At 38.6% G+C, this 25,336-nt stretch overlaps 1 protein-coding gene across 46 annotated transcripts in view; it reads left to right on the top strand.

Moving 5' to 3' along the window:
• The window catches only part of Ttn (titin), a 271,446-nt gene that overhangs the window by 149,274 nt on the left and 96,836 nt on the right, over positions 1 to 25,336 (top strand). For 35 of the 46 annotated variants that reach the window (XM_029473037.1, XM_029473035.1, XM_029473153.1 and 32 more), the window contains 26 exons: positions 3,420 to 3,533; positions 4,800 to 4,868; positions 6,973 to 7,053; positions 7,908 to 7,982; positions 8,697 to 8,783; positions 9,167 to 9,229; positions 9,522 to 9,611; positions 10,199 to 10,246; positions 10,834 to 11,235; positions 11,335 to 11,613; positions 12,133 to 12,408; positions 12,722 to 12,861; positions 13,159 to 13,285; positions 13,381 to 13,644; positions 13,973 to 14,239; positions 14,357 to 14,620; positions 14,710 to 14,849; positions 14,988 to 15,114; positions 15,236 to 15,502; positions 15,639 to 15,905; positions 16,944 to 17,210; positions 17,302 to 17,441; positions 17,844 to 17,970; positions 18,751 to 18,893; positions 22,581 to 22,704; positions 23,541 to 23,807. In XM_029473037.1, the coding sequence (XP_029328897.1) occupies positions 3,420 to 3,533; positions 4,800 to 4,868; positions 6,973 to 7,053; positions 7,908 to 7,982; positions 8,697 to 8,783; positions 9,167 to 9,229; positions 9,522 to 9,611; positions 10,199 to 10,246; positions 10,834 to 11,235; positions 11,335 to 11,613; positions 12,133 to 12,408; positions 12,722 to 12,861; positions 13,159 to 13,285; positions 13,381 to 13,644; positions 13,973 to 14,239; positions 14,357 to 14,620; positions 14,710 to 14,849; positions 14,988 to 15,114; positions 15,236 to 15,502; positions 15,639 to 15,905; positions 16,944 to 17,210; positions 17,302 to 17,441; positions 17,844 to 17,970; positions 18,751 to 18,893; positions 22,581 to 22,704; positions 23,541 to 23,807 (4,515 nt within the window). The remainder of the gene's footprint in view (positions 1 to 3,419; positions 3,534 to 4,799; positions 4,869 to 6,972; positions 7,054 to 7,907; positions 7,983 to 8,696; positions 8,784 to 9,166; positions 9,230 to 9,521; positions 9,612 to 10,198; positions 10,247 to 10,833; positions 11,236 to 11,334; positions 11,614 to 12,132; positions 12,409 to 12,721; positions 12,862 to 13,158; positions 13,286 to 13,380; positions 13,645 to 13,972; positions 14,240 to 14,356; positions 14,621 to 14,709; positions 14,850 to 14,987; positions 15,115 to 15,235; positions 15,503 to 15,638; positions 15,906 to 16,943; positions 17,211 to 17,301; positions 17,442 to 17,843; positions 17,971 to 18,750; positions 18,894 to 22,580; positions 22,705 to 23,540; positions 23,808 to 25,336) is intronic. The other 11 variants (XM_029473164.1, XM_029473160.1, XM_029473093.1 and 8 more) reach the window with 3 other exon arrangements.

Here is a 25,336-nt window from a genome sequence, read left to right as displayed (position 1 = left end):
CACAGTTTGTTGTGTATTATGCTGTGCTCTGTCTGTTGTTAACTGTCATCCATATGTTACAGTGTTGTCCAGACTTGCAGAGCTAATGTGTATATCTTATACTTTTATATTAAACACTACTAATATCTTTAAAGTACCTGAGGCGCCAAAGAAAGCTGTGCCCGTGAAGAAAGTTCCGGTTGTTAAGAAGCCAGAACCACCAGAAGCTGAAGGTATTCACACTATAACTGATGCATCAGTTTTAAAAGTGTAGTCTAGAAGTGGGATCCAGTAAGAGTCCTTGTACTTATGACAAACCAAGGACAAAACTGCCCCCACTTGTTTCCACTAATTCTAACACTACTCCATTAATTACAGATATTTTTACTCTTAAAATGTTCTCAAATTGTTTCTCTAAAACAAAACTAATATCTTCAAAGTCCCCGAGGTGCCGAAGAAACTTGTTCCAGTCAAGAAAGAACCTGTGCCTGTTACCAAAAAACCAGAAGTCCTGCCAGAAAAAGGTACCTGTCGGGAAGAAACACCCATCATCAACCACTAAGCATTTGATAACAATTCTTAGAACAACAAAGATGGAGCTTATGTAAAAGCACATTTCATAGAAATGATGACAGCGAAGAGAGACCAGCAAGATGGAGGAACTGATCCTTGGGTTGAGAGAGTCCATGGCTCCCGGGCTAGAAAAGGAGCCAACAGCTCAGTTCCCCACATTGGGTTGAATATTGCTATCTAGAAGATGATGTTTTAGAATATGTAAAACACGCTCCCATTGTCAGGCAACTGAAATATGGTGGGAGAGTAGGAAGATCAGACAACTCTATAGACAGGACGTAAAATACACTCCAAACAGCACAGAGAGTGACAGAAACATGGAGCAAAGGTTCAGGTAGAGAAACCATAGAAAACTATAGAGAAAAAAATGGTTTTTATTTTAATAGATTATTTTATTTACAGAAATTAGAAAAAGGTGGGGGGAGAGTATATTGAAAGATCCAAAGGCAGAAGGGTCTAAAAGCTCAGGGACTCTCAGATAAAAGTGTCATTTGGGTACGAATTTGTAGACCACCTTGAAAGGAAACACCAGATAGAGGCAGGTGTTTTGCAGGAATAAGATTTTCTCATTTCAGCCAGGCGTGGTGGCGCACGCCTTTAATCCCAGCACTCGGGAGGCAGAGGCAGGCGGATTTCTGAGTTCGAGGCCAGCCTGGTCTACAGAGTGAGTTCCAGGACAGCCAAGGCTACACAGAGAAACCCTGTCTTGAAAAACCAAAAAAAAAAAAAAAGATTTTCTCATTTTGTACGCATCTGCAACAGGAGGCTTCAAAGAGTTTGCAGAATATAAATGAGTAGACTTGGACTTTAGAAAATTACTGCCCATAGTGCTAAGAAAACAAGATCATTGTAGGAGCTGAGGTTAAGTGACCAAGAGAATAATTCACTGGATTCCGGGCTGTTGTTAGAAAGAAATGGTGGACGGATTCTTTATTTTTCAGGTGTGGAAGTTAGGAATATGCATGAGGATCATAGGGTCAAGGTTACAGATATCAATCTTGAGGTCATTTGCATTAAAAAAAAAAGTTACATTTGCAGGGCTGTTTACCCAGACAAGATAAGGCAAGTGTTTTCTCATGTATCAGCATCAGTCTAGTAAGGAATATCTACATGTAAAATCATATGAAGATGTAAATAAACAAGGAAGGCTGAGAATGCACACGTATGTAACCCAAAGGCTGCCACGACTAAGAAACCATTTCCTCTGACATCTTCTAAGATCAAGGTCCTAGCTCTCTGCACTGTGTTCTTTGCCAACCTTTTGAAGACTCTTGGTTCATCTTCTAAGTTCTTAATGATAAACAAAATTAATGTCTTTAAAGTACCGGAAGCACCCAAGAAAATTACCCCAGAAAAGAAAGAGTCTGTTCCCGTGCCTGAAGAGCCAGAGGCCCCTCCTGCCCCAGGTACATGGTGCTCCTTACATCTTGGGAAGATGACAACAGCTTTGTCTCTTTGCCTTAGTTAATGGTGGATCTTATATGTTTATCTGTCGTCTGTCACGTGTGTTGACACGATTGGTGTTGTAAGATAGCTGGATAATGTGTGGTAGGGTATAACTTAGCAGTTGTGGGGTTCTAGTCTGAATACAGCCTAAAACACTATAACTGTTTTTAAGTGGAAGAGACTCCTGAGGAGACAATCTATGAAGAGAAAGCAACCATTACCATTGGTAGAAAAGAGACGCCCCCTGTTGAAGGTATACACATACATGAACGTCTGTCTTTCACATCCTGGGAACTTTTCTTAGTGATACCTGTAGGGTAACGTTCCTACTTAAATCATATATCATATACAGGAGCATCCCTGCACAAGCCTGACTACCTTTTTTTTTCAAACAATTATGCTTCTTTTGAATTAGAATCTTTATCTGCTTAGTCTTGATGAAAACTAACAATCCTGAAAGGTTCAGCTTACTGATGCAGAGTTTGAATCATGACATTGGATCCCCAACTGATTGCCAGTAGAGAGTTTCAAGTCAGCTCACCTACTATCAACAAAATAATAGAGTGGTCATTAACAGAAAGTTCAAGTGTAAGAGAATTAACACACTGGAGGCTGGGACATAGCTCAGTGGCAAGAATGATTCCCTACCATAAGTAAAACCCTAGGCTTGTGGCATCTGCCTTTAATCCCAGCATTCAAAAGGGAGAGGCAGGTGAGTCTCTGTTAGTTGGAGGTTAGCCTAATCTACCTGGTAAGACTTGGTATTAAAAAAAGAAGAGAGGAGAGGAGAAAGGAGAGAGGAGGAGAGGCAGATAGATACTGGCTCAATGCCCAACAACCACAAATAGGAAAAGAAAATGGAAATCTTCCCTCTTTTGCAGCGATCACCTTGCATGGGTTGTATGTTTTTATTTTGTGACTCTCTACATCTATGTTAAATTTTTGTGTGTCTGTGTGAGCACTTTTGTGTTACGATCTTATATCCTTTCTTGACATTCTTTAAAGAACGCGAAATTGAAAAATTTATTCAACCTGAAGAACCCGAACTGGAACCAGAGCCAGAAGAAATCCCAGTACAAGGTATCCAGTTAGCTGGACTTAAATCTTCATCATCAACTTGTTTCTTCTTCATCTTCATCTTGACCTATATATGATTGGTGTTGTCCTATATGTATAGTAAGCCTTCCTGTCTGTGCGTCTATTCTTATGTTGTCTGTTATATGTGCTCTAATGTAAATGTGGTTCATCCGTATGGTTTTTGTTAATTTCTTGTATATGTCATCACCTATGTATACAATGTTATTTTGTGTTTTATGTCAAAATACACCTTTTAATTCATACATATGTTTACCACATATACTGTATAGACACATCATAATTAATGTTTATTTGTACTAACACTCGTGCCATATTCTTTCAAGAACCTGAGCCAGAGAAGAAGGTTATCGAGAAACCAAAACTCAAACCAAGACCCCCAGCACGTCCTCCTTCTCCACCTAAGGAAGATGTGAAGGAGAAAATGTTCCAACTTAAAGGTACAGAGTGCAGCCTCTCTTGCCTTGTTAGTCTGCTTCGGACATCTGTGGAAATGCTCTCAAGGAATGTATCGCAGCTGGGAGTGCCTGTGTGCAGTTGGCCATGCTGTGGGAACTGCAGAGATGTGTTTACAGTGCCTCTGGGGTCCTGGGTCATGTTCTGAAGCTATGCCTGCTGCCCCAATGTCAGACAAGTCAGCCAGCAGCATCCTTGACATCTGAATGCAGGGGGTACCTGACTAACTTTCCTTGTGGAATGGGGAGAAAGGCTTTTTATTTCAAAGCCCGATTGCTATGCATATCTTGGCCATAAGCATGTGGAATGTCTAAAGAGCTTTGGAAGATAATTTTAACATTACAGTGAATAAGTTTACATAGAAGTCAAAATTTAGATCTTAAGTAACTGCATGCTCTTTGAAATACAAGTAGCATCGTTGTGGTATCCGATAGCTGGGGTGTGCATATACCATGAGAAGAGTGTGTGAGCACCTTGTGGCTGCTGCTCTCCTGCCTTTATTTTAAGCCTAATAGAAAATCAGTCTTTAGGCTCCTCAGGGTAACTGGAAAGTGTGTTCTTAATACCTTTGATACTAGCACCTCTTTATCACAGTTCATTCTTTCTGCGGTATTTTCCTTTGAATTGAGACAGTGTTCTTTAATATCTTGAATCTCAAAGGCACATTTTCTGATAGTATGTTTTATATGATATACATGCAATGGTTGTATTTTTTTTTTACTATTTTTATTTTCAAAGCTATCTTGTTTGCAATGTTATGTTTCCCAATCTGAAATGTTCAGGTATAGTCTTGCATAAGGAATTCTTATACGCATTTATACATGCACAGAGCCAGAATCTTCTACAGATACTTTGGGTGATTCTTGCCCTGTCCAAACCTTCTTGGGTTTTAGGTGACAAGAGAAGCAGGCTCCTCTGAATGTGACCCATCTGTTGATTGATGTATTGTCGGGACACATATTAGGATTCAGGTCCCTTGGTGTAAAATGTCCTCTATGAAGATTCGAAATCCTCTTCCTTCTTTACTGATCATTATATACAATCCAGCTATGGAACAAAACTGCACTTTGTTCTCCTGCCTTGCGGCTTCTTTCTGAATGTCCCTTGGTGGCTGCTCTTGGCTGTTATTAATGCTTTCTGATTATAAGAGAAGCTTGGCTTTGTTTCTTGTGGGTAAACAAAAAAAATAATTGTTTGCTTCAGATTAAGTATACAAATAATGAAACTATATGCTTTAAAATTCTTTAAAGCTGTTTCAAAGAAGAAAGTTCCTGAAAAACCCGAGGTTGTGGAAAAAGTGGAGCCTGCACCACTAAAAGGTATCTCACAGGCTGGCTGAGCCACCAGCAAGGTCTCACCACGGTTGCCTCCCCATCCGATTCCATGCAGATTTTATGCTGTTTTGTGCCACCATAGGGTGTTCTTCCAGCTCCACCTCTTTCTCTTAACATTAGGGGAGTAGAATAGTTTCATTCATTTCTTGCACTTCTGTGGCTTTGATGGTCCTAGCTCATGAGTGTTGGTGCTTCCTATGTCTCCCATCAATTTCATATATCATATGGATGCCTGCTGTTGATCTGTGTCCTACATTTCCATATGTCTACTTGCATTTTTTTTTTAGCTAAAAAATAGCAAACTCTACTAGTTAGATGAAATTGATATCAGGAGACACCTTAGATCAAAATGCTGAACAGTAGTAAGCTCTGGGGGTTTGCCTGGTCATCAGCATTTTCATCTGTGTGAAAAACATTTCAAATTGTGTTCTTCTGACATACTGTCGGACAATCCCTGGGGATTTCCATTGCCTCTGACTTCCTGCCTTTCTTCTCACTAACTTGAGGCAGCCTTGCAGGTGCCAGAGTTTTAGGGAAATACCATCAGTGTACGTTGTTTTTTAAAGTGATTTTCCTTTGAATAGTCTTTTCCCTAATCTAATTAACCCATAAAGATAAATAAGATCATATAAATCTAGAAAATATCAGTTAAGACTAAATAATGTCTCTAATAAGTTCAGTGGATGTCAGAGTTCTGTTACAGTAATTGCACAACCCAACCCAGAATTTTAGACTAATCACCCATATAAGCATGTATTTCCTGATTTGTAAAATGGAGTTTCTAAATAATTTTGGTCAATTAAACTATTAAAAGATTAAATTTAGAAATCATTAAGGATTAAATTAGTATGTATTAATAAATGGTTTCTTTAAGAATAATAGCCACAATAATATATGAGTTTTGAACATCAGCATCTTAAAAATAAACTAAAAACAATATTTAAAAAAGCATTAATATACTTTCATTATATGCATTGTATAAGTAAAGAAATATTTGTTTTGCCACTTCAACTTATTATATAGGCTCAATCAATGAAAATAATTTTCCATTAAAAACTGATAAACTCACAAATAGAAATGAAGGTCAGCATAATTTATCATAGTTAAAATTTGTGAATGTTCAGCTGAAAATTTTACTTCAAATATTTAGCATTATCAAATATGATTATTTTAAATGAAATATGCATTTTACCTTTATATTTATTTTTGAAGTAAAATTTAAGCAGTATGATCTTCATCACATTAAAAGAAAGTCAATGAACTGTTTAAGAGCACCAAACAGGAAATTTTATAAAAATATCTCAGAACTCCAAATTGTGATTGAACAAAACTGTGCATCAACAGGAATAGCTTCAAAGCGGTTCGATGGTCACTGAGTTCTGTTTTGAAATCGCCTTTGTATTTAAATCCATGTATTATAGCAGCAATGAATGCTACAACACGGCATCATAGTGGTGAGTGTAGAAACAAGAAGACAGGTATAATTCCTTGCTCATTTAAGTTCAAAAAGGTTATCAGAATTCCTGAATAATTTAGCTTCTGACACTGGCTTTAAAATCAGACTTCTATAATTTTTGTGTTATTTTTTTAAAAAAGAGAATGTTCAGAAAGGGAAATCTGATCTTTCCTCAGTATCAATGTTCACAGCACATGATCTGGTTTTCTGTTCCCATCAATGGAGTAGATGACACAGTGAGGAACCTCTGCCTGCATCCTGCAGTGTGTGTCACTCAGGACAACATTGCCAATGTGCACAATTAAAACAACTATGGACTGAAGCAAGGGTGCCATTGAGAACCTTTGCATTCCAATGATTCGTAAAACCATTATAGGCCAACAGATTCTAAACTCAACTAAAACAGATCTGCAGTCAGTGTGATTGAACTCTCGAGAGATGGTATAGACATGTAAGGAGCAAAGAACTTCAAGTCTATTGTCTGCTTTTGAATTCTATAAATGTGTGTGCAACAGAAATGGTTCCTTGACATACTCTAGTTAAACTGGTTTGAGTAAAGTCACTTTTTTGGTTGTTGTTGAAATTCCATTTTTATATGAATTCACACCAAATTTGAAATCATATCCTTTTAAGTGCCTACAGCTGAAAAGAAAGTTCGCAAATTACTTCCTGAACCTAAGCCTCAGCCAAAGGAAGAGGTGGTGCTGAAAAGCGGTACAGTACTTTTCTACCAGACATCAATTTTCAACAGCTCGAAAAACGGACTCACCCTGAAAGCTCACAAAATACTTCTGCCCTTGATTTTATTTTACTTAGATTCTCCATCAAACTTTGAATGTAGTTCCACTAAAAATTAAAGGTTATCATTTCTTAATCTTTTCAGAGAGAAGGTAGATATTTTGTGAGCATTCATAGTATTTTGAAATTGATAATGTTAACATATACAACTAAACTGATAATATTCTAACAACAATGACCCTGGGTGTCATTTTTTATAACCAAATTGTGAAATAAAATATACTCAACTTTTAAAATACTGTATACACAACTACTTAAACCTAAATATATTCAATTTCAGTATAACACAAGATCACCACAACCAATAATACTTTTTATAAAACTAAACATCTTTCCTACTAAATATGAAAAAATTAGATGCAAAATACTCACAAAAATAAAATTCTAACCCTCTTCCATATACAGTTATGGATCTCTAAGCTTCATTCTGATTTCTGCACTTAAACTACCTTTAATTCAAGTAGTTTTCAATAAATTGTTTAATTAGAATTTGTTGCTATTTAATTTTTTTATTTGTATCAGTTTTGCCCCACAGTTGTCTCTGGGCATAGAATCTAGAGAAAGATAGAGTATTTCTAGGTCTGATATGAATTAACATAACAAATGTTTATTGGGTTGTGGGAAATGAAGGCATTTCTCATGTAGATGCTAATCTCCCACTGTGCTAGCTGCATGCCTTTCATTGTTCTTGCTCACCCACCATCTGTGTTCATTAAGCTTATTCAACATCTTCATCTTGGTTTACATATAAACCTTTTTTGTCTTTTAAGTTCTAAGAAAGAAACCCGAAGAAGAAGAACCTAAAGTAGAACCTAAAAAAGTAGAAAAAGCTAAAAAACCGGAAGGTAGGAATCATTTCCATAAATAGCAATTTATGAAATTCTCTTTCATCAAAGTGGACAATTAACAAAAGGTTTATTTTGTAAACATAATTGAAGTTCAATATCAATATAGCTTCATATTTCATCTGTCTGTATTATATGTTCCATTGTCTGCTTTATGTTTCGGTATTTTACAGTACTTCCCAAATGCAAACACTTCTTGGTCTTTTGGCTAGTTAGGGACAAGTATAGCATCTGTTATCAGTATTATTAACTTCCAGATCCATTCATGAATTTCTCAATAAATAATAATGATGTTATTATTATTATTTATTGCTTTGCTTTATATAAGTTCTCTCCATGGGAATGCCTGGAATCATCTATGGAATAAATTCATGAGAGAATTAGAGCAATGCTTCCTAAATCTGGGAATTCTCAAGTGGATTGACATCTACCATTTGCCTACTGTCAAAGGGAGTGATTACTAAGACTATGGTAGATCTAGTTTAGAAGGGAAGAGATATCAGAAGTTGGAACCAAGTAGATGAAAGAATGAAAAAAAATAAAATAAACGGAAGTACAGTCATGGGAAAAAGTAGAAGTCAGTCTATAAAATATGACTAGACTTCACTAGAGCAATCACTAGAATTTTTGAGAATTCTATGAGCATTTCAATGCAAGTTTTCAGGTAACCTGCTCTCTGAATTAACGCTAGACAATGACCTTCTTTCCTTAAAGAGCCACAGCCACCTCCAAAAGCCGTTGAAGTTGAAGCTCCTCCAGAGCCTACACCAAAGGAAAGGAAAGTTCCAGAACCGGCCAAAGGTATGATTCTCCCGACACGTTCCTGGTTGTCTCTAAGAGTACATCCACAGAGCATCCCAGTATCGTTATCCTGATATCCTGACCAGGCACTACAGGCATTCTGTCTTCCTCACCTTCCTGTGCAATTTGATAATAATAGCATACATGTTAAATAGGTTACTAGGCATGAGTAATGAGATGAATAGCAACTTCAATCCAATCCAGTTTTGCTATATTTAATATTTTATTGATAACCATATATGTATATAAATATATATTGATAGCCATATATGTATAAATACTAATATCCTTGTGTATATTAAATTTGCTTAGTTATAGTTCTGACTTTGTGAAAAATTTACAAAGTACTGCTATAACCTGATTATTTCTGTGAATTATTTTAGTTCCTGAAATTAAGCCGGCAATACCTCTCCCTGGACCTGAACCAAAGCCAAAGCCTGAGCCAGGTAAACAAGCTTACTCCCGAGGTGAATGTTCTTCAAGATCCACATAAATGACATGTAGCAAATGAAAAAAAAAAGATTATTTTAGATTAAAGTGATGTACATTAAACAACATGAAAATCATTGTGCGTCAAGTGATTTCTGATATCTCAATATGCTTATTAGCACTCTTAGAAAAACTAGGTTTTTGGAGATCTCAGTATTACATCATGAAAGACCAATAGGCCACCAAACATAGTTATCCTAGGAGGTGCCAAGTGGCTGCCTTAATACAGTGGGCATCTTCTCTCCACAGAGGTGAAAACCATGAAAGCTCCACCCATCGAGCCGGCGCCCACTCCCATCGCTGCCCCCGTGACAGCGCCTGTGGTTGGGAAGAAAGCAGGTATGGAACCTGCAGTTCTATTTTTGCTAACTTGTATGGATGTCTTCACACTGGATTAAAGTTCGAGCATCCTGTCAAATCCTGGGCTGCGTGGTTAAACTCTTACATCTTCTTCATCTGATATACTCCACCTAATAAGTCACCCAGCAGATACATATTTTGTTTTAATTCTGCTCTGTAGTCCCACAAGGCATTTCTTATATATTCCTTTGAGATTAATTAATGGGTGTTTTGTGGTGATGGAATTCTAGGAGACAAACTTTCATGAAACATAAACAAGGATTCCATGGGACAAATCATACCCTTGTGTCTTGTAGTGACACTAAAAACTACTGAATATTAAGATTATATAAATACTGATGGTATCACAATTTTGTGAATATATTTAATGAAACTAGGCCCAAACTTAAAATACTCACTACTGATGTTTGAACTCTTTAATATAATTTAATTTATTTTCCATAAAAGAAACTGGTTTCTATTTATATATTAATATTTATAACCAAGAACATGACTCATCCCAGATAAGGAATCAATCATACTGATAAGTATGAAAATTGCACAAATGCCAATCTTTTTAATTTCAGAAGCCAAACCTAAGGATGAGGCTGCCAAGCCAAAAGGTCCCATCAAAGGTGAGTTTCATGTCCCTCAAACCTAGCATTTTGCCTCGAGAATCCCAAGACTTTTCACTCAAGGGGAAATGTTTTCAAATTCTATTCTACTAGTATTATTCAAGTAGATATTATAAAAAGAACAAATTTTACCATGCTGAATTCATATCTTGATTTTTTATTGATATATATACATACATATATAAACATACACATATATTATATATAATGTTTGTTGTACATTAATCTGGATATTTTATACACAGAACTGAAAGTTGAGAAAATGAAATGTGCCCATTATTTCTAGCCAATTGATAAGTTGGTTTTTTTTAATTTATTTATTTTATGTGAGTATAGTACACTTTGCTCTCTTCAAACACACCAGAAGAAGGTATCAGAGCCCATTAAAGATGGTTGTGAGCCACCATGTGGTTGCTGGGATTTGAACTCAGGACCTCTGGAATTGCAGCCAGTGCTCTTCACTGCTGAGCTGCCTCTCCAGCACAACTGACAAGTTTTTATTTCTCTGTTCCTGTCTCATCACTTCACATAGACTTTGTGATGCCTACAGAGATGCCCAGTTAACTCTTCACTTTGCTCTGAATTAGGTGTAGCCAAAAAGACTCCTTCACCAATAGAAGCTGAAAGGAAAAAGCTCAGGCCAGGAAGCGGCGGAGAGAAACCTCCAGACGAAGCTCCGTTCACTTACCAACTCAAGGCTGTGCCACTGAAATTCGTGAAAGAAATCAAAGACATCGTTTTGACAGAGGCAGAGTCTGTGGGCTCTTCTGCCATCTTCGAATGTTTGGTCTCCCCATCCACTGCCATTACAACCTGGATGAAGGATGGCAGCAACATCCGTGAGAGCCCAAAGCACAGATTTATTGCAGACGGCAAAGACAGGAAGCTGCACATTATCGACGTTCAGCTGTCTGATGCTGGTGAATACACCTGTGTGCTACGCTTGGGAAATAAAGAGAAGACCTCCACTGCTAAGCTCATCGTAGAAGGTAACTTTCAGTTCTGCACATGAGCTATATTCAGCTTTACAAAAGAGACCTCAGTAGCACATTTATTGAAAACTCTAAATCTGATTAAATTCTCCACAGAACTTCCTGTGCGCTTTGTGAAGACGCTGGAGGAGGAAGTCACGGTGGTCAAGGGGCAGCCGTTGTACTTGAGCTGTGAGTTGAACAAAGAACGCGATGTGGTCTGGAGGAAGGATGGTAAAATCGTGGTGGAGAAACCTGGCAGGATTGTGCCTGGTGTCATTGGCCTGATGCGGGCCCTGACCATCAACGATGCAGATGACACTGATGCTGGAACATACACCGTGACTGTGGAAAATGCCAACAACCTGGAATGTTCTTCCTGTGTAAAAGTAGTAGGTAAGTACATGTGGAGCAGAGGGGAGAGGGTTGCTTGAGCAGATGAACCTGAGACCAGTATAGGCAACAAAGTGAGACCTACATTTAATAGATATACTACAGAATATGTATATGTATATATACACACATACATACATATACACATACACATATGTATATGTATACTTTATATACAAGAACTAACTTACTATGTATATATACATATATATATAACACCTATATGTACATATATATGCACATATACAAACAAACATATATATATATATATATATATATATACACAAATAGACATATGTACATATAATACATATATATATATATGTAGCTAGGAAATTGTTCTTTTTATGCTAAGCAAATAGAACTGATTCTCAATGTCTGAAGACCAGAAGTCTCATTGATACCTTGTCTTAAAGGAGGATTATCAGTATAGCATATAAGAATTGCATCCAGTTTTATGAATTTTTCTTATTTTTGAAATCTCCTGAAGGACTCATTCCACTCTCACTTTGTCTCCAACAGAAATCATTAGAGAATGGCTTGTGAAGCCTATCCGAGATCAGCATGTGAAGCCCAAGGGAACAGCTGTTTTCACCTGTGACATAGCCAAGGACACGCCAAACATTAAGTGGTTCAAAGGCTATGATGAGATCCCCTTGGAACCAAACGACAAGACTGAGATACTGAAAGAGGGAAACCACCTCTTTCTCAAGGTTAAGAATGCTATGCCAGAAGATATTGATGAGTATGCAGTGGAAATTGAAGGGAAAAGATACCCAGCAAAGCTGACACTTGGAGGTATATGAATCTTACATGTTGCTCTTTGAGATCAATTTTATGTGTGCGTAAAGCAAAATAACACGCCAAAAATACAAAAATGAAATAGTAGATGAACCTACACCCAGGCACACAGAGGTAGCACTAGGCAGACTCAGTAGTTCTGTCTGTCTTTTAAAACGGGATGTTGGGAGGCAAAAGGAGTGGTTAAGACAAGAATTGGAGGGGATGGATTTGATCAAAACATAATAGACACATCATGAGATTCTTAATTTAAAAATGTGGCGTGTGGCTAAATCTTCTAAAGCATTGTGTTGCTTTGTCTCTGATACAGAGCGCGAAGTTGAGCTGCTTAAGCCGATAGAAGATGTCACCATTTATGAGAAGGAAAGTGCCAGCTTTGATGCAGAAATCTCAGAGGAAGACATTCCTGGGGAGTGGAAGCTGAAGGGAGAGCTGCTGCGGCCCTCGCCTGTGAGTGCCTCCCATTTGAAGTTACCAGTCACGTAAAATCGTAAAATCGTAAAATCGCTCCTTTTAGTTTGATATACAGGCTTCACTTAACAACAGTGTATGTGGATTTCTAAGCTCTCAAAAGAGGGGAATTATTTACTGCATTCTTTGTGGACAACTTGGGTAGAATTTGGTGAACTATTCTAATGTCCAAGCTTTGCATATATGTTTCTTAGTATATTGTGAAATCAGAAATATTCTCTAGGGAAACTCGTGTTATGCAAATAGTCACGAACGTGGCCATTTTGTTGCTTGCAGACTTGTGAAATCAAAGCTGAAGGTGGGAAGCGCTTCTTAACTTTGCACAAAGTGAAACTGGACCAAGCTGGCGAAGTCCTCTACCAGGCTTGCAATGCAATCACAACTGCCATTCTGACAGTCAAAGGTCTGGTATTTTAAAACCCTCCAAGTGGGCTCATACTACCCCCCCCCATTTTCTCCCTCTGCATCTGAAACTTTTTTTTAACTTTTTGTTTTCAGAAATTGAGCTTGACTTTGCTGTACCCCTGAAGGATGTGACTGTCCCAGAGAAGAGACAGGCTCGGTTTGAATGTGTCCTTACCAGAGAGGCAAATGTCATATGGTCTAAAGGGCCTGATATAATCAAGGCATCTGACAAATTTGATATTATTGCTGATGGAAAGAAACACATTCTTGTTATCAATGACTCTCAGTTTGACGATGAAGGAGTCTATACTGCAGAGGTGGAGGGCAAGAAGACGTCAGCACAATTATTTGTGACAGGTAACAGTCCATTGATGAGCTCTGAATGCTCTGTTCAGTGTGTCCGTATCCTACTTTTATTTCCTGATTAATTAAGAGAAGATGCCAAGTAGTAGTGACAAATGTTCACTATTACTTTCTCAGTGTTATAGACCACACACACACACACACATACACACACACACACTAAAACACACCTCCCAAACAAAACATTTAGCTTTTAAAATAAAGAATAATCTCATCTCAAACAGCTAAAGGACTTGTGTGTCACATTTATCCCTACATAGTAGAGTAGGCTCTTTGTGTAGGTGACCTGCATTCCTGAATGCATTACTTGCTTGTCCTGTAGGCATAAGACTGAAGTTCATATCACCACTGGAAGATCAAACAGTAAAAGAAGGCCAAACAGCAACTTTTGTCTGTGAGCTCTCTCACGAAAAAATGCACGTGGTCTGGTTCAAAAATGATGTTAAGCTACACACAACCAGGACAGTGCTCATGTCTTCTGAGGGAAAGACTTATAAGCTGGAGATAAGGGAGACCACACTGGATGATATCTCACAGATCAAAGCTCAAGTGAAGAACCTCAGCTCTACAGCCAATCTGAAAGTCTTGGGTAAGTGGGACCAGCTTCTGAACAAACGGGTAGCAATTCTCTATGCCCAGCCCTAGATTATTTGATTGTCTTCAGTGCCCACATGTTCTCTGATGATATGATGGGTGTCTCTGGCAGAGGCCGATCCCTACTTCACCGTGAAACTACACGACAAGACTGGCGTGGAGAAGGATGAGATCATTCTTAAGTGTGAAGTGAGCAAAGATGTTCCAGTCAAATGGTTCAAAGACGGGGAAGAGATCGTGCCTTCACCCAAACATTCTGTCAAGACTGACGGCCTGCGCCGCATCTTAAAGATCAAGAAGGCAGAGCTCAAAGACAAAGGGGAATATGTGTGCGACTGCGGTACAGACACCACCAAGGCCAACGTCACTGTTGAGGGTGAGTTACCCCCAAATGTGAAACTTTCCATCTCAGAGACTGCAATGTATGTGACTCGGTCCCCCTCACAAAACTGTGTTTGCTTCCAGCTCGACTCATAAAAGTGGAGAAACCCCTGTACGGCGTGGAAGTGTTTGTGGGTGAAACTGCCCGCTTTGAAATTGAACTGTCTGAACCTGATGTGCATGGCCAGTGGAAGTTAAAGGGAGAACCTTTGACTGCTTCTCCTGTAAGTCAGCACAGATGAGCGGATCAGATAGGAGGGTGTTGATTGTTTTCCAGGTCCCTCTCTCCCAAAAGTACAATTCCTTGGTGGCTTGCAGGAGGTCCCATATGTGTAAATTCCGTGCATGTTCTCTCTTCATAGGACTGCGAAATCATTGAAGATGGGAAGAAACATGTCTTGGTTCTGTATAACTGTCAGCTGGACATGACTGGGGAGATATCCTTCCAGGCTGCCAATGCTAAATCAGCAGCCAACCTGAAAGTGAAAGGTACACCATACATGGAGGCACCTTCTAGTATTTTCTATGCAAAGTTCCGTGCTAAGACCGGGAGTTGATGAGGGTGAAGGCGAGCATGCTCTGATGTAGTCTGCTCTGGCTTCTCTTTCAGAACTGCCGCTCATTTTCATCACCCCTCTGAGTGACGTCAAAGTCTTTGAGAAAGATGAGGCTAAGTTTGAGTGTGAAGTATCCAGGGAGCCCAAAACATTCCGCTGGCTGAAAGGAACCCAGGAAATCACTGGTGATGACAGATTTGAGCTCATCAAGGATGGCACCAGGCATTCATTGGTGATCAAGTCAGCAGCTTTTGAAGATGAGGCCAAATACATGTTTGAGGCTGAAGATAAACGCACAAGTGGCAAACTGATCATTGAAGGTAGTTTGTCGTCATTGTTGTTGTCTTGATGTCATCGTCATTGTTATATAGGCTGCCTATAGAATAATGTTTTTCCATTTAATTTTATATTCCTCTGATAAGAGATGGAAATAATGAGTTGGCTTTTCTTTGACAGGAATCCGTCTCAAATTCCTGACCCCACTCAAGGATGTGACAGCCAAAGAAAGGGAAAATGCCGTGTTTACTGTGGAGCTGTCCCATGACAACATCCCAGTGAGCTGGTTCAAGAACGACCAGCGCCTGCACACCAGCAAGCGGGTCTCCATGCACGATGAAGGGAAAACGCACTCCATCACATTCAAAGACCTGTCTATTGACGACACCTCCCAAATTAGAGTGGAGGCCATGGGGATAAGTTCAGAGGCTAAGCTCACTGTGCTGGGTAGGCATTTCTTAAAACTGAAACGCATTCTGAATTCAACAGAAAAGGGTGGGGTGTGCGTGATGTGAAATAGTCTTTTGAGGGTGACACTGCACAAAAGTATGCCTGAGAAACCACCACACGCGCTGTCAAGTGCGTTTCTGAAATACATTTACCAAGGCTACAGACAAACGAGGTGCTCTGCCTTCTTGATCTTTAAGATGCGGCGCAGGCCGTCAGTCTTGACAGAATGTTTGGGTGAAGGCACGATCTCTTAGGCCCACAAAATTGCAAAACTCAGATTAAAACTGGCTTGTCATGTAAAATAAGTATGCTTAAATACTTTCTCCTTCCTTTACCAGAATGATCTCAGAGTAGTAGAAGAATTTCAAATTTCTACAGAGAGAGGCAAAAAGAATATAGTCTTATTATTCTCCTTGATCCTTTCTATAAGAAAATCCATTTATGACACACACACATATATATATACACACATATATATGTGTGTGTGTGTGTGTNTATATATATACACACATATATATGTGTGTGTGTGTGTGTATGTGTGTGTATATATATATATATATATATATATATATATATATATATATATATAGAGAGAGAGAGAGAGAGAGAGAGAGAGAGTGTATGTGAGTGAGTCATGGCAAACTATACATACATATGGCAAGCTATAGACACGCTAATGGCAAACTGTTGATAAAAGGAAATAATCCATACCTGAAGCTTAAAGACCTAATAAGAATGGATAAGAACTTGGAATATTGGACAAATTACAAAGGAGCACGCATAGACGCTCAACTGCATGAGTTATTGGTAATTTTTTTAAAGTCCAAACATTCTGCAGATGAGTCTAATCATGTTAAGTCCTGTCCAGTGAGTCTCTTTCCAATGTTTAGAAACTGAAGATAACAAATGAACAGTTTGGTGTTTTTGGTACCATTTTAAAGCATACTTGGAACTCTCTGAGATACCAACAAACCTTCTCAGAGATCCCCACCTCTTCTGGCGTATGACAGTTCTCCACTTACTCTTTACCTGCAGAGGGAGACCCATACTTCACGGGAAAGCTTCAAGATTACACAGGCGTGGAGAAAGATGAAGTGATCCTTCAGTGTGAAATCAGCAAAGCAGACGCACCCGTGAAATGGTTTAAGGACGGGAAGGAAATTAAGCCGTCTAAAAACGTTGTTATCAAGGCTGACGGCAAGAAGCGTATGCTGATCCTGAAGAAGGCCTTGAAATCAGATATCGGCCAATATACCTGTGACTGTGGGACAGACCAGACCTCTGGGAAGCTGGACATTGAAGGTGAGGAAATTTCCATGAGTCTCCTCCTAGATGCCATGGGAGTCATTTCTGCCAGAGACTAATGACACATGATGACCCTTCATTTTTCCAGATCGGGAAATTAAACTGGTGCGACCCCTGTACAGCGTGGAGGTGATGGAGACCGAGACGGCCCGCTTTGAAACCGAGATCTCTGAAGATGATATCCATGCCAACTGGAAACTCAAGGGAGAGGCACTGCTCCAAACACCTGTACGGCTATTTCTGAACCTGTCAGCACTTAAGAGGGATGGTGTGAGATGGAAAAGAACAGGCGAAAAGTCAGAGTGCACGCAGGGCATTTAAAACATGCTATCGGGTTCTATGTGGGACCTGTAGCAAAAGGGAGATGTTGGGATCTATGAATGGACTTGGAAGGTCACCTTTATATTGATTTGTATCCAGCACAGTATAAGAATTCTATAATGTTTCTAGTTAATTACATAGCTAAAAGAAGTTTTCCTGACAGTATCCAGTAGCTATATTTCATGCATAAAATTGTGTGTATCATCATTTATTTGTGCCATCCTTTTATAAATTGTATTCTATACCTATGTCAGGGGGAAAGGTCTCAACATTACTCACTGTGAAATATCTTTCTTGTCTTTGGCACAGGAATGTGAAATTAAAGAAGAAGGCAAGATCCACGTCCTTATCTTACACAACTGCCGCCTAGACCAGACTGGAGGTGTAGATTTCCAAGCTGCCAATGTCAAATCTAGTGCCCACCTCCGAGTTAAACGTGAGTATTATGTGTTTGTGATAAAATTTAACTCCAGATTTCCATTAAAAAATGAATACGTGTGAAATTAATTGGGATTAGAAAATGCTACTCATGTACAAAAATCGGCTTTCTCGTATTTGCTTTTTGACCTCCTGATATAAAAGTCCTTCAGATGTTGCAGTCTTGATATTTTTGGTGACTTTGTCATTTGAACAAAAGCAACAAATTAAGTGAGTCTGGTTTTCCCTCTCTAGCAATCCTTTGAAATATACAAATGTGCAATAAAGATTGAGAATTAAAGATTCTAAAACACCATTTCACTCTGCCTCTCCAACTGTAGCCCCATGGAGAAGACCTTTGCAGTGTGGGCATTTTTGAAGAGAGGCAGAAAAGTTAGGCTCCCATTTTTGGAAGGTGCAAAGTGGTTGATGGACATGGACAGGCTGTGGGGCCAAGGACCCCTTGCCTCTCCCAATCAGAGCCTTAGTTATTTTGGAGGTCACATACCTTATGTAGCAAGAGGAACTTGACGCCTGGCAGAGAGACAGATGCAGCGCAGATTTCTTGCTGACCTTGTATATCTGAAGAAGGGGCTCCTACAAATACCAGCTCTTTGGCTATCAGCTCTCCCCTTCTCAGCACCACGGGGCCACGCATACATGGACGTTAAAGCCGCAGCCAGTCTTGTGGCTCTTTCCTTCTTGAAGAAAACAACCATGGAAATGAAGAACTAAATCTATTTATCCTTGGGGAATTCCAGAATGAGTAACACAAGACATTTTGTTTCCTCTCGAAAAGCACGGGTAATCGGTCTGCTGAGGCCCCTAAAGGATGTTACAGTGACCGCAGGGGAAACGGCCACCTTTGACTGCGAGCTCTCCTATGAGGATATCCCAGTGGAATGGTACCTCAAAGGGAAGAAGCTGGAGCCTAACGATAAGGTAAAGCAGGCGCCCGCCGGTGTTCTGACTTTCCTGTACTGTTGCTTTCACTGCCCTTTGCTTTGTTCTTTCTAATGTTCCCTTCACAGTCTTCACATTCTTTCCTTCCTCTAACTTGATTTCTGCTGAAACTGTAAGGTGGAGTTTTCAATTTTATGTTAGGTTTAACCTAATGATAGATGTTTTTTGTTTTTTGGGTTTTTTTGTTTTTGTTTTTGTTTTTTGTTTTGTTTTTGTTTTTTGGTTTTTTTTTGTTTTTAATAAATTAGAGACAATAGTTTTTAAAAGATCAGGTTGTAGTTTTTCTGAGACAGGAATAAAAGAGGCAGATAGCCTCTTTTATTCAGTAGCCATGAAGGCTAGCTTGTGGGAGGGCTGAAAACATAACCTGGAGCAAAGGGGCTTTCTAACTGGGCTCTTGGCAATGGGGCTGCTCATTAACTTTTCTGACTCTTTCCATGCTATCTACTGTTCTGCATATAAGCAGACTAAGAGGAGACTGGAACTCCATTTCAGGCAACTGATAGAGCCGGAGAGATAAGTTCTGACCAGATTTTCTCTTCTAGCATTTCTGCAAGGCTATTTTTAACACTCAAGTGCTTTGGGCTGTGAAAATTCTGGAATGCAAGGGGACTATTTAAAGTGCAGCTGGCGGGACAGGGGAGAAAGAAGGGTGCCGGAACCCTATGTGTAAATGAATAAACTCGTGAGAAGTTTCAGTAAACTACTTCAGCTTTTACTAACATTCCTGATGCTCAATATTCAACCCCAAAGTGACAGCTGAGCCATTTTTTCAGATAGACCCAAATACAATTTGCCTAAAATTGACTACAGTTTGCCTACAAGTGACTGACCTATGTATGTACCTCTAGGGTTCTGTCTGGATCAGGAAATTAAACTTATGCAAACCCTGTACAATAGAGGTGATAACCCAAATTAGCTTGCATGTAATTCGCTGTACATTTCGAATTCTTAAAATAGAACAAAGAAAAATACTGGGCATTTCCTTGTTCTGTGGCTTTCACATTGCTCAACACTCTAGAAATAATACTGATCATATGTAAAACTTCCATACAAATCCGATTTTAAGGGCTCAGAGCCAGAAATCAACAGAAGGGGATTTAGTCTCACAAAGAAGCTGGAGTACTAGAAGACATTAGATGTTTGTACTAGAAGACATGTAGATGTTTGAAAACAGGTTTTAAAAAATTAGCATTCTATGCAGGGCAGTGGATCCCAGCACTTGGGGAGGAAGAGGCAGGCGGATTTCTGAGTTCGAGGCCAGCCTGGTCTACAAAGTGAGTTCCAGGACAGCCAGGGCTACACAGAGAAACCTCGAAAAACCAAAAAAAAAAAAAAAAAAAAAAGCAAAAAAAGCATTCTATTAAAGAAGTCATGGCTCTGTGAGTCGTGTGGTAGGTAAGGGCCATGACCTTTAGTTTCTGTGGTTGACTAGGAAAGGCAGCAGAACTTTCCAACTATAGCAGGAGCCACACAACAAAGTCTTTAAATACCAAACCAGGACTGGGTTTATCTCAAGTTTCTTGTTTTAATATATACATTTTTTTCCTAACCAGTCTAGTATAGTTACTTTCTTATTTGGGAGTCAAACTAGGAATTCTTTATTAGAAAAGCAAAGGAAGGTGACTCTTCATTCTAATGCAAAAACTCTACTAAAGTAGACTTAAAAGTAGATTCCTGAAAATCTTGCATTTGATTTACCCAGAGGGAAAATCTATTATCATTAAATTCTTGCCTAGAGTTAGAATGGGTGGGGCCACAGGATCTGAGTGCTGCTCAGAGTCCCTGTACTTAAGGAATGTTAATCCGGCCTTGTATCTCCCAGAATAGGAATCCTTTTAGGAACTTGTTCTTGTACCCTTTAAATGTCTCTTTTCAAAAGGAATTTGGGAACAAATGTAAAGTTACATGTTCACTTATTCATTTTATAGATTTTGTTTAAATTAAGTCTGTTAAGCACAAACTTGTTCTTGTCAGTTTAATTCAGGCCTTATATCCATACTCTGTAAAATCTTTAACCTCTCCACCAACAGACAGACAGACAGACAAAACAGCATGCAGACATGGGTACTGGAAGACAGCATTTTAGAAATAAACTACAATTTTCTTTCACTTTTGTTTTTATCCCTTTTGGCCAAGTAAAATTGCTAAATTCTCAGTGGCTATTGGTAATTTTAATAGCTTGGTAATGCCTTCTGTGTTCCTCCAGTACTCCCCATTATAAACTAATATTTTAAAGAATTACTGTTCATAATATTATTACATATTCTACCAAAAATATTTGGCATTCATTTTGTTGATTTGTTTTATCTATCTATTGTATTTCCTTTTTTTGTTTGCTTTTCATTTGACTAAACTGACTATATTTTACCTAAGCCATTTATTGAAAACCTACTATATTCTTGGCAACACACTCAATGACAGAGAATATTATATATATATAATATATGTATATTGTATATATATATATATATATTATATACATATTTATAATATATAACATATATGTTTCAGACTAATTCAGATGGCAAATCAATGCATTAATAGATATTAAATACTTGTGCATGTGTTAGAAACAAGTTTATTTTAAATAATTATAAGCCAAAGTTCAAAATTCAAAGTCAGACATTTCTGAGATGCCCCATTCAGACCCTCTGTGGTCAGATAAGCAGCAGCTGTGTACTAGGCTAAGTCTTTACTACTGTGCCCTAGCTGATTATTCTTTGCAGTTGTGTTAGTGGTTCTCAATATTAAGGACAATATGAATTACTGTGCCATGGTCTTGTTTGAGGAAAATACTTTTCAGTGAAACTGTATTCCTGATTCTTTCTTCTACTACTAACAAAATAAATACAAATAATTTCACCAGAAAAACTGACATAATTCTAAAGTGTTCTAATGGACACTTCTAAGCAGTGTAAACCCAATCTCAATGACAGGACAGAGCTTTTGAGGTTCTTAGCGTCTAGAACTAGATATACACCAATCTTCTCATTACTTCAAGAATGATTCTACCATAATAGAACCAATGGGGTCTGATTTTCCCAACTAACACTCAAACACAGGAAATAGGAAGATTCAGCATGACAACAAACTTCAGAAATTATACAAATTACTTTAATCATGGACCACATTCATTTGCAAATTAAATTCAATTGCTAAAATCAATGGGAGAGTTTCAGCTTGTATTTATATCATTCCTTCCCTTTAGAACATACAATTTACTTTTAGAAAGAAAAAAAATCTACTTTCAGCTTACAGTGGACATTTTTTTCTTTTACTTTTAGCTTTTCTATGTTTTCTTTCTGCACACAAACCCCAAAGCCAAAGAGAAGTGCATACATATTTATAATTACATGTATTTTTCCACAAGATCAGAAATACAAATAGAAATTGGTCTGTGCAAGTTCAATGTAAAAGATCACCTCATACTTATATAATGGTAATTAAGAAAGGCTAAAATGTACCTAAAACTTTTGATACTATTGGCTGAAGTCACTTTAAAAAAATTATATGTGTATGTATGTATGTGTATATAAATTATATATATATATATATATATACACACACATACATACATACACACACATATATATGGTATGTGTGTGTCATTCTGGCTGGAAATTTCATTTATATGTTACCTCCACTCCTTTAAAACACAACTAGGTGGTGACACGTTCAGAAGGAAGAGTTCACACGCTCACCCTGAGGGATGTGAAGCTAGAAGATGCTGGCGAAGTCCAACTAACTGCAAAGGATTTCAAAACTCAGGCCAATCTCTTTGTGAAAGGTAATTAGAAAACTTATTCCTAAATACCCACAATGAAGACAATCACAACCTCTTAGTTGTTTTTGTGGGAGGCTACCACAGATTATTAAAATCAAGTTTCTAAAAGTCTAATTTTACATTTTGGCATAACAAAATGCAGGTTGGTTTTTTTTTTTTTAATCTATAAGCAGTGGTAGTACATGCCTTTAAACTCAGCACTCAGGAGGCAGAGGCAGGTGGATCTCTGTGAGTTCAAGGTCAGCCTGGTCTACAGAGTGAGTTCCAGGACATCCAGGGCCACACAGAGAAACTCTCTCAGAAAAGAAAGAAAAAGGGAGGGGGGGAGGGAGGGAGGAAGGAAGGAATGATGGATTAAAACTAATATGGGTTTTATACTTACATATTCTTTCTGTCCCTGTTTTATTATTGTATTTTTTACTAGTTCTAAGTACAACTGCTAAAATAATTATTACCAGTCCATGTTAGGAATCATTTTTAGCCATTATATCCTTTATGCTTCATCTTATTTTTCTTGTAAGCTGCAATCAGCAGAGGATTGCCACAAGTTTGAAACCAGCCTGATCTACATAGTGGGTTTCCAAGATAGCTAGGGAAAGGGGAAACAAACAAACAAACAAACAAACAAACAAACAAAAAACATAGAAGAGTGGTTTATTTTCCTCTGTATATATAAATCAATGACAAACAAACATTGTGGAAGGAAAACATCTAAGTGAAAAATAGCTTTACAAACAAGCAAACCGAGACAGAAGCAGCCCTGGAGATGCCAGAGGGAATCAGAGAAAGTTCTGGAACTCTTGGAGAAGGGAAACAGCTAATAAGTATGATTCTTTCAGAACCCCCGGTTGAGTTCACTAAGCCTCTTGAGGACCAGACGGTCGAAGAGGAGGCCACTGCAGTACTGGAGTGTGAAGTATCCAGAGAAAATGCCAAAGTGAAATGGTTCAAAAATGGGACAGAAATCCTCAAAAGCAAGAAGTATGAAATCGTTGCTGATGGCAGGGTCAGGAAGCTCATTATTCATGGTTGTACCCCAGAGGATATCAAAACGTACACTTGTGATGCTAAAGATTTTAAGACCTCCTGTAACCTGAATGTTGTTCGTAAGTATTCCTCCACAGGACTTGGCATTTGCAACTCATTGTAGCCAAAACAACCAACACATGTAATGCATGCCCCTCTTGGCAACTCACAGTATGGATGCTGACCTAACCTGATACTTCACACATTTCTTTACAAACATCCTTGTGCTCTGTCTGGCCTTGGAAAAGACACCAACCACTTTTCACTACACCGCTGTGCTCTTTGCTCTTTGTCTGTATGTGGTTACACCCACTGTGTGACTATCCTGCTAGAGATGAAAACAAAATGAGTCACAAGGAGAAGTACAGAACCCTGATTCCACTTGGAAGATAAGTTTCAGGATCGGAAAATATCTAAAAAAAAAATAAGAATGAAAAGTTGTTTGAATGGGAACATACTTGAGAACAACTGGGTTATGATAACGACCAATCACATAATGGAACTGAGAGTAAGGATGGATGAGAAGCTGAGTAAGCCCAGGCTCTTTGAGTCCTGATTCTTTGAATGAAGAACTCTGTCGTTTTTTTACTATTGCTTCTTTCCCTAGTGGAGAGATGCCCCTTCTCTCAGTATGCCAACTGCTAGCTAGCTAATTTGCTTTGCTTTTTCCTTTGTCCAGGAAAACATTTTTTTCGTGGTCCATTTTTGTGCAGTGTTTGTTTGATTCTGTTGCTTCTCATCTGTCGACAACTAAAACCTAGTGGCTTTGACTGTGCTTCTGGCTTCTTGTACTGTCACTCCTTCCATGCTTAGGTGCCTCTACTGTATCATCCTGTAGAGTAGCCCCTTGGGGTTTCTTCCCCTTGTCGTCTACTTCCTCTTGGAGAAGGCTCAGCCGTGGTGGCTTATCTTCTAGCCTTCCAGCTAGCATTGGTCTGAAAGCCTCCATGATCAAGAAGGGTTGGCTTGGAAAGGCTTCTTAAGGAGCTCTGAAAGATGGAAGGGCAAGGAGGTGGCTTCTCCATCCTGTACAGCGGCAGACAGATTTCTTGGATATGCATGAACCGACAGATGTAAAAGCTGAATCAGTGTTCTATGCAGAACAGAGTTTGTCACACTAGTACATGCCTGACTTGCATATGAAGTCTTTAAAGCTGAGTTAAAAATGAAAAGCTGGATATACATGGTTCCAATTAGACTCGTGCCTCGTAGCTATACATACTTCAAACTATTATCTTTGAATTCTATTGGGTTTACAATGATGTGTCTTTCCTTACTAGTGTTCCCTTTGACAAAGAATTATCCTTCAACTCTGGTATAGTACCAAAACAAAGAAGGCATTTGCTTCTGTAATCATTCAAAAGAACTGAAATGGGTCCCAATTTAAAAGAACTAAGTTGGTAGCAGAGTAAGATGTAATCAAAGAGAACAAGAGCAAAGCATTATTCCCAGTGGAAGCTGCAAAGGGTTTCAAAGTCAGTGGCAGTTTATCAAGACAAGCACAAACAGAACACGACTTTGATCCTAGCACCCAGGAGGCACAGGCAGTCAGGTCTCTGAGTTCAAAACCAGCCTGGTCTACAGAGTGAGTTCCAGGACAGCCAGGGCT

Source organism: Mus caroli, chromosome 2, assembly GCF_900094665.2.
Source record: "Mus caroli chromosome 2, CAROLI_EIJ_v1.1, whole genome shotgun sequence".
NCBI classification, from domain to species: domain Eukaryota; kingdom Metazoa; phylum Chordata; class Mammalia; order Rodentia; family Muridae; genus Mus; species Mus caroli.
Note: the sequence above shows the minus strand (reverse complement) of the source record. Positions and strands in the feature narration are given on the sequence as shown.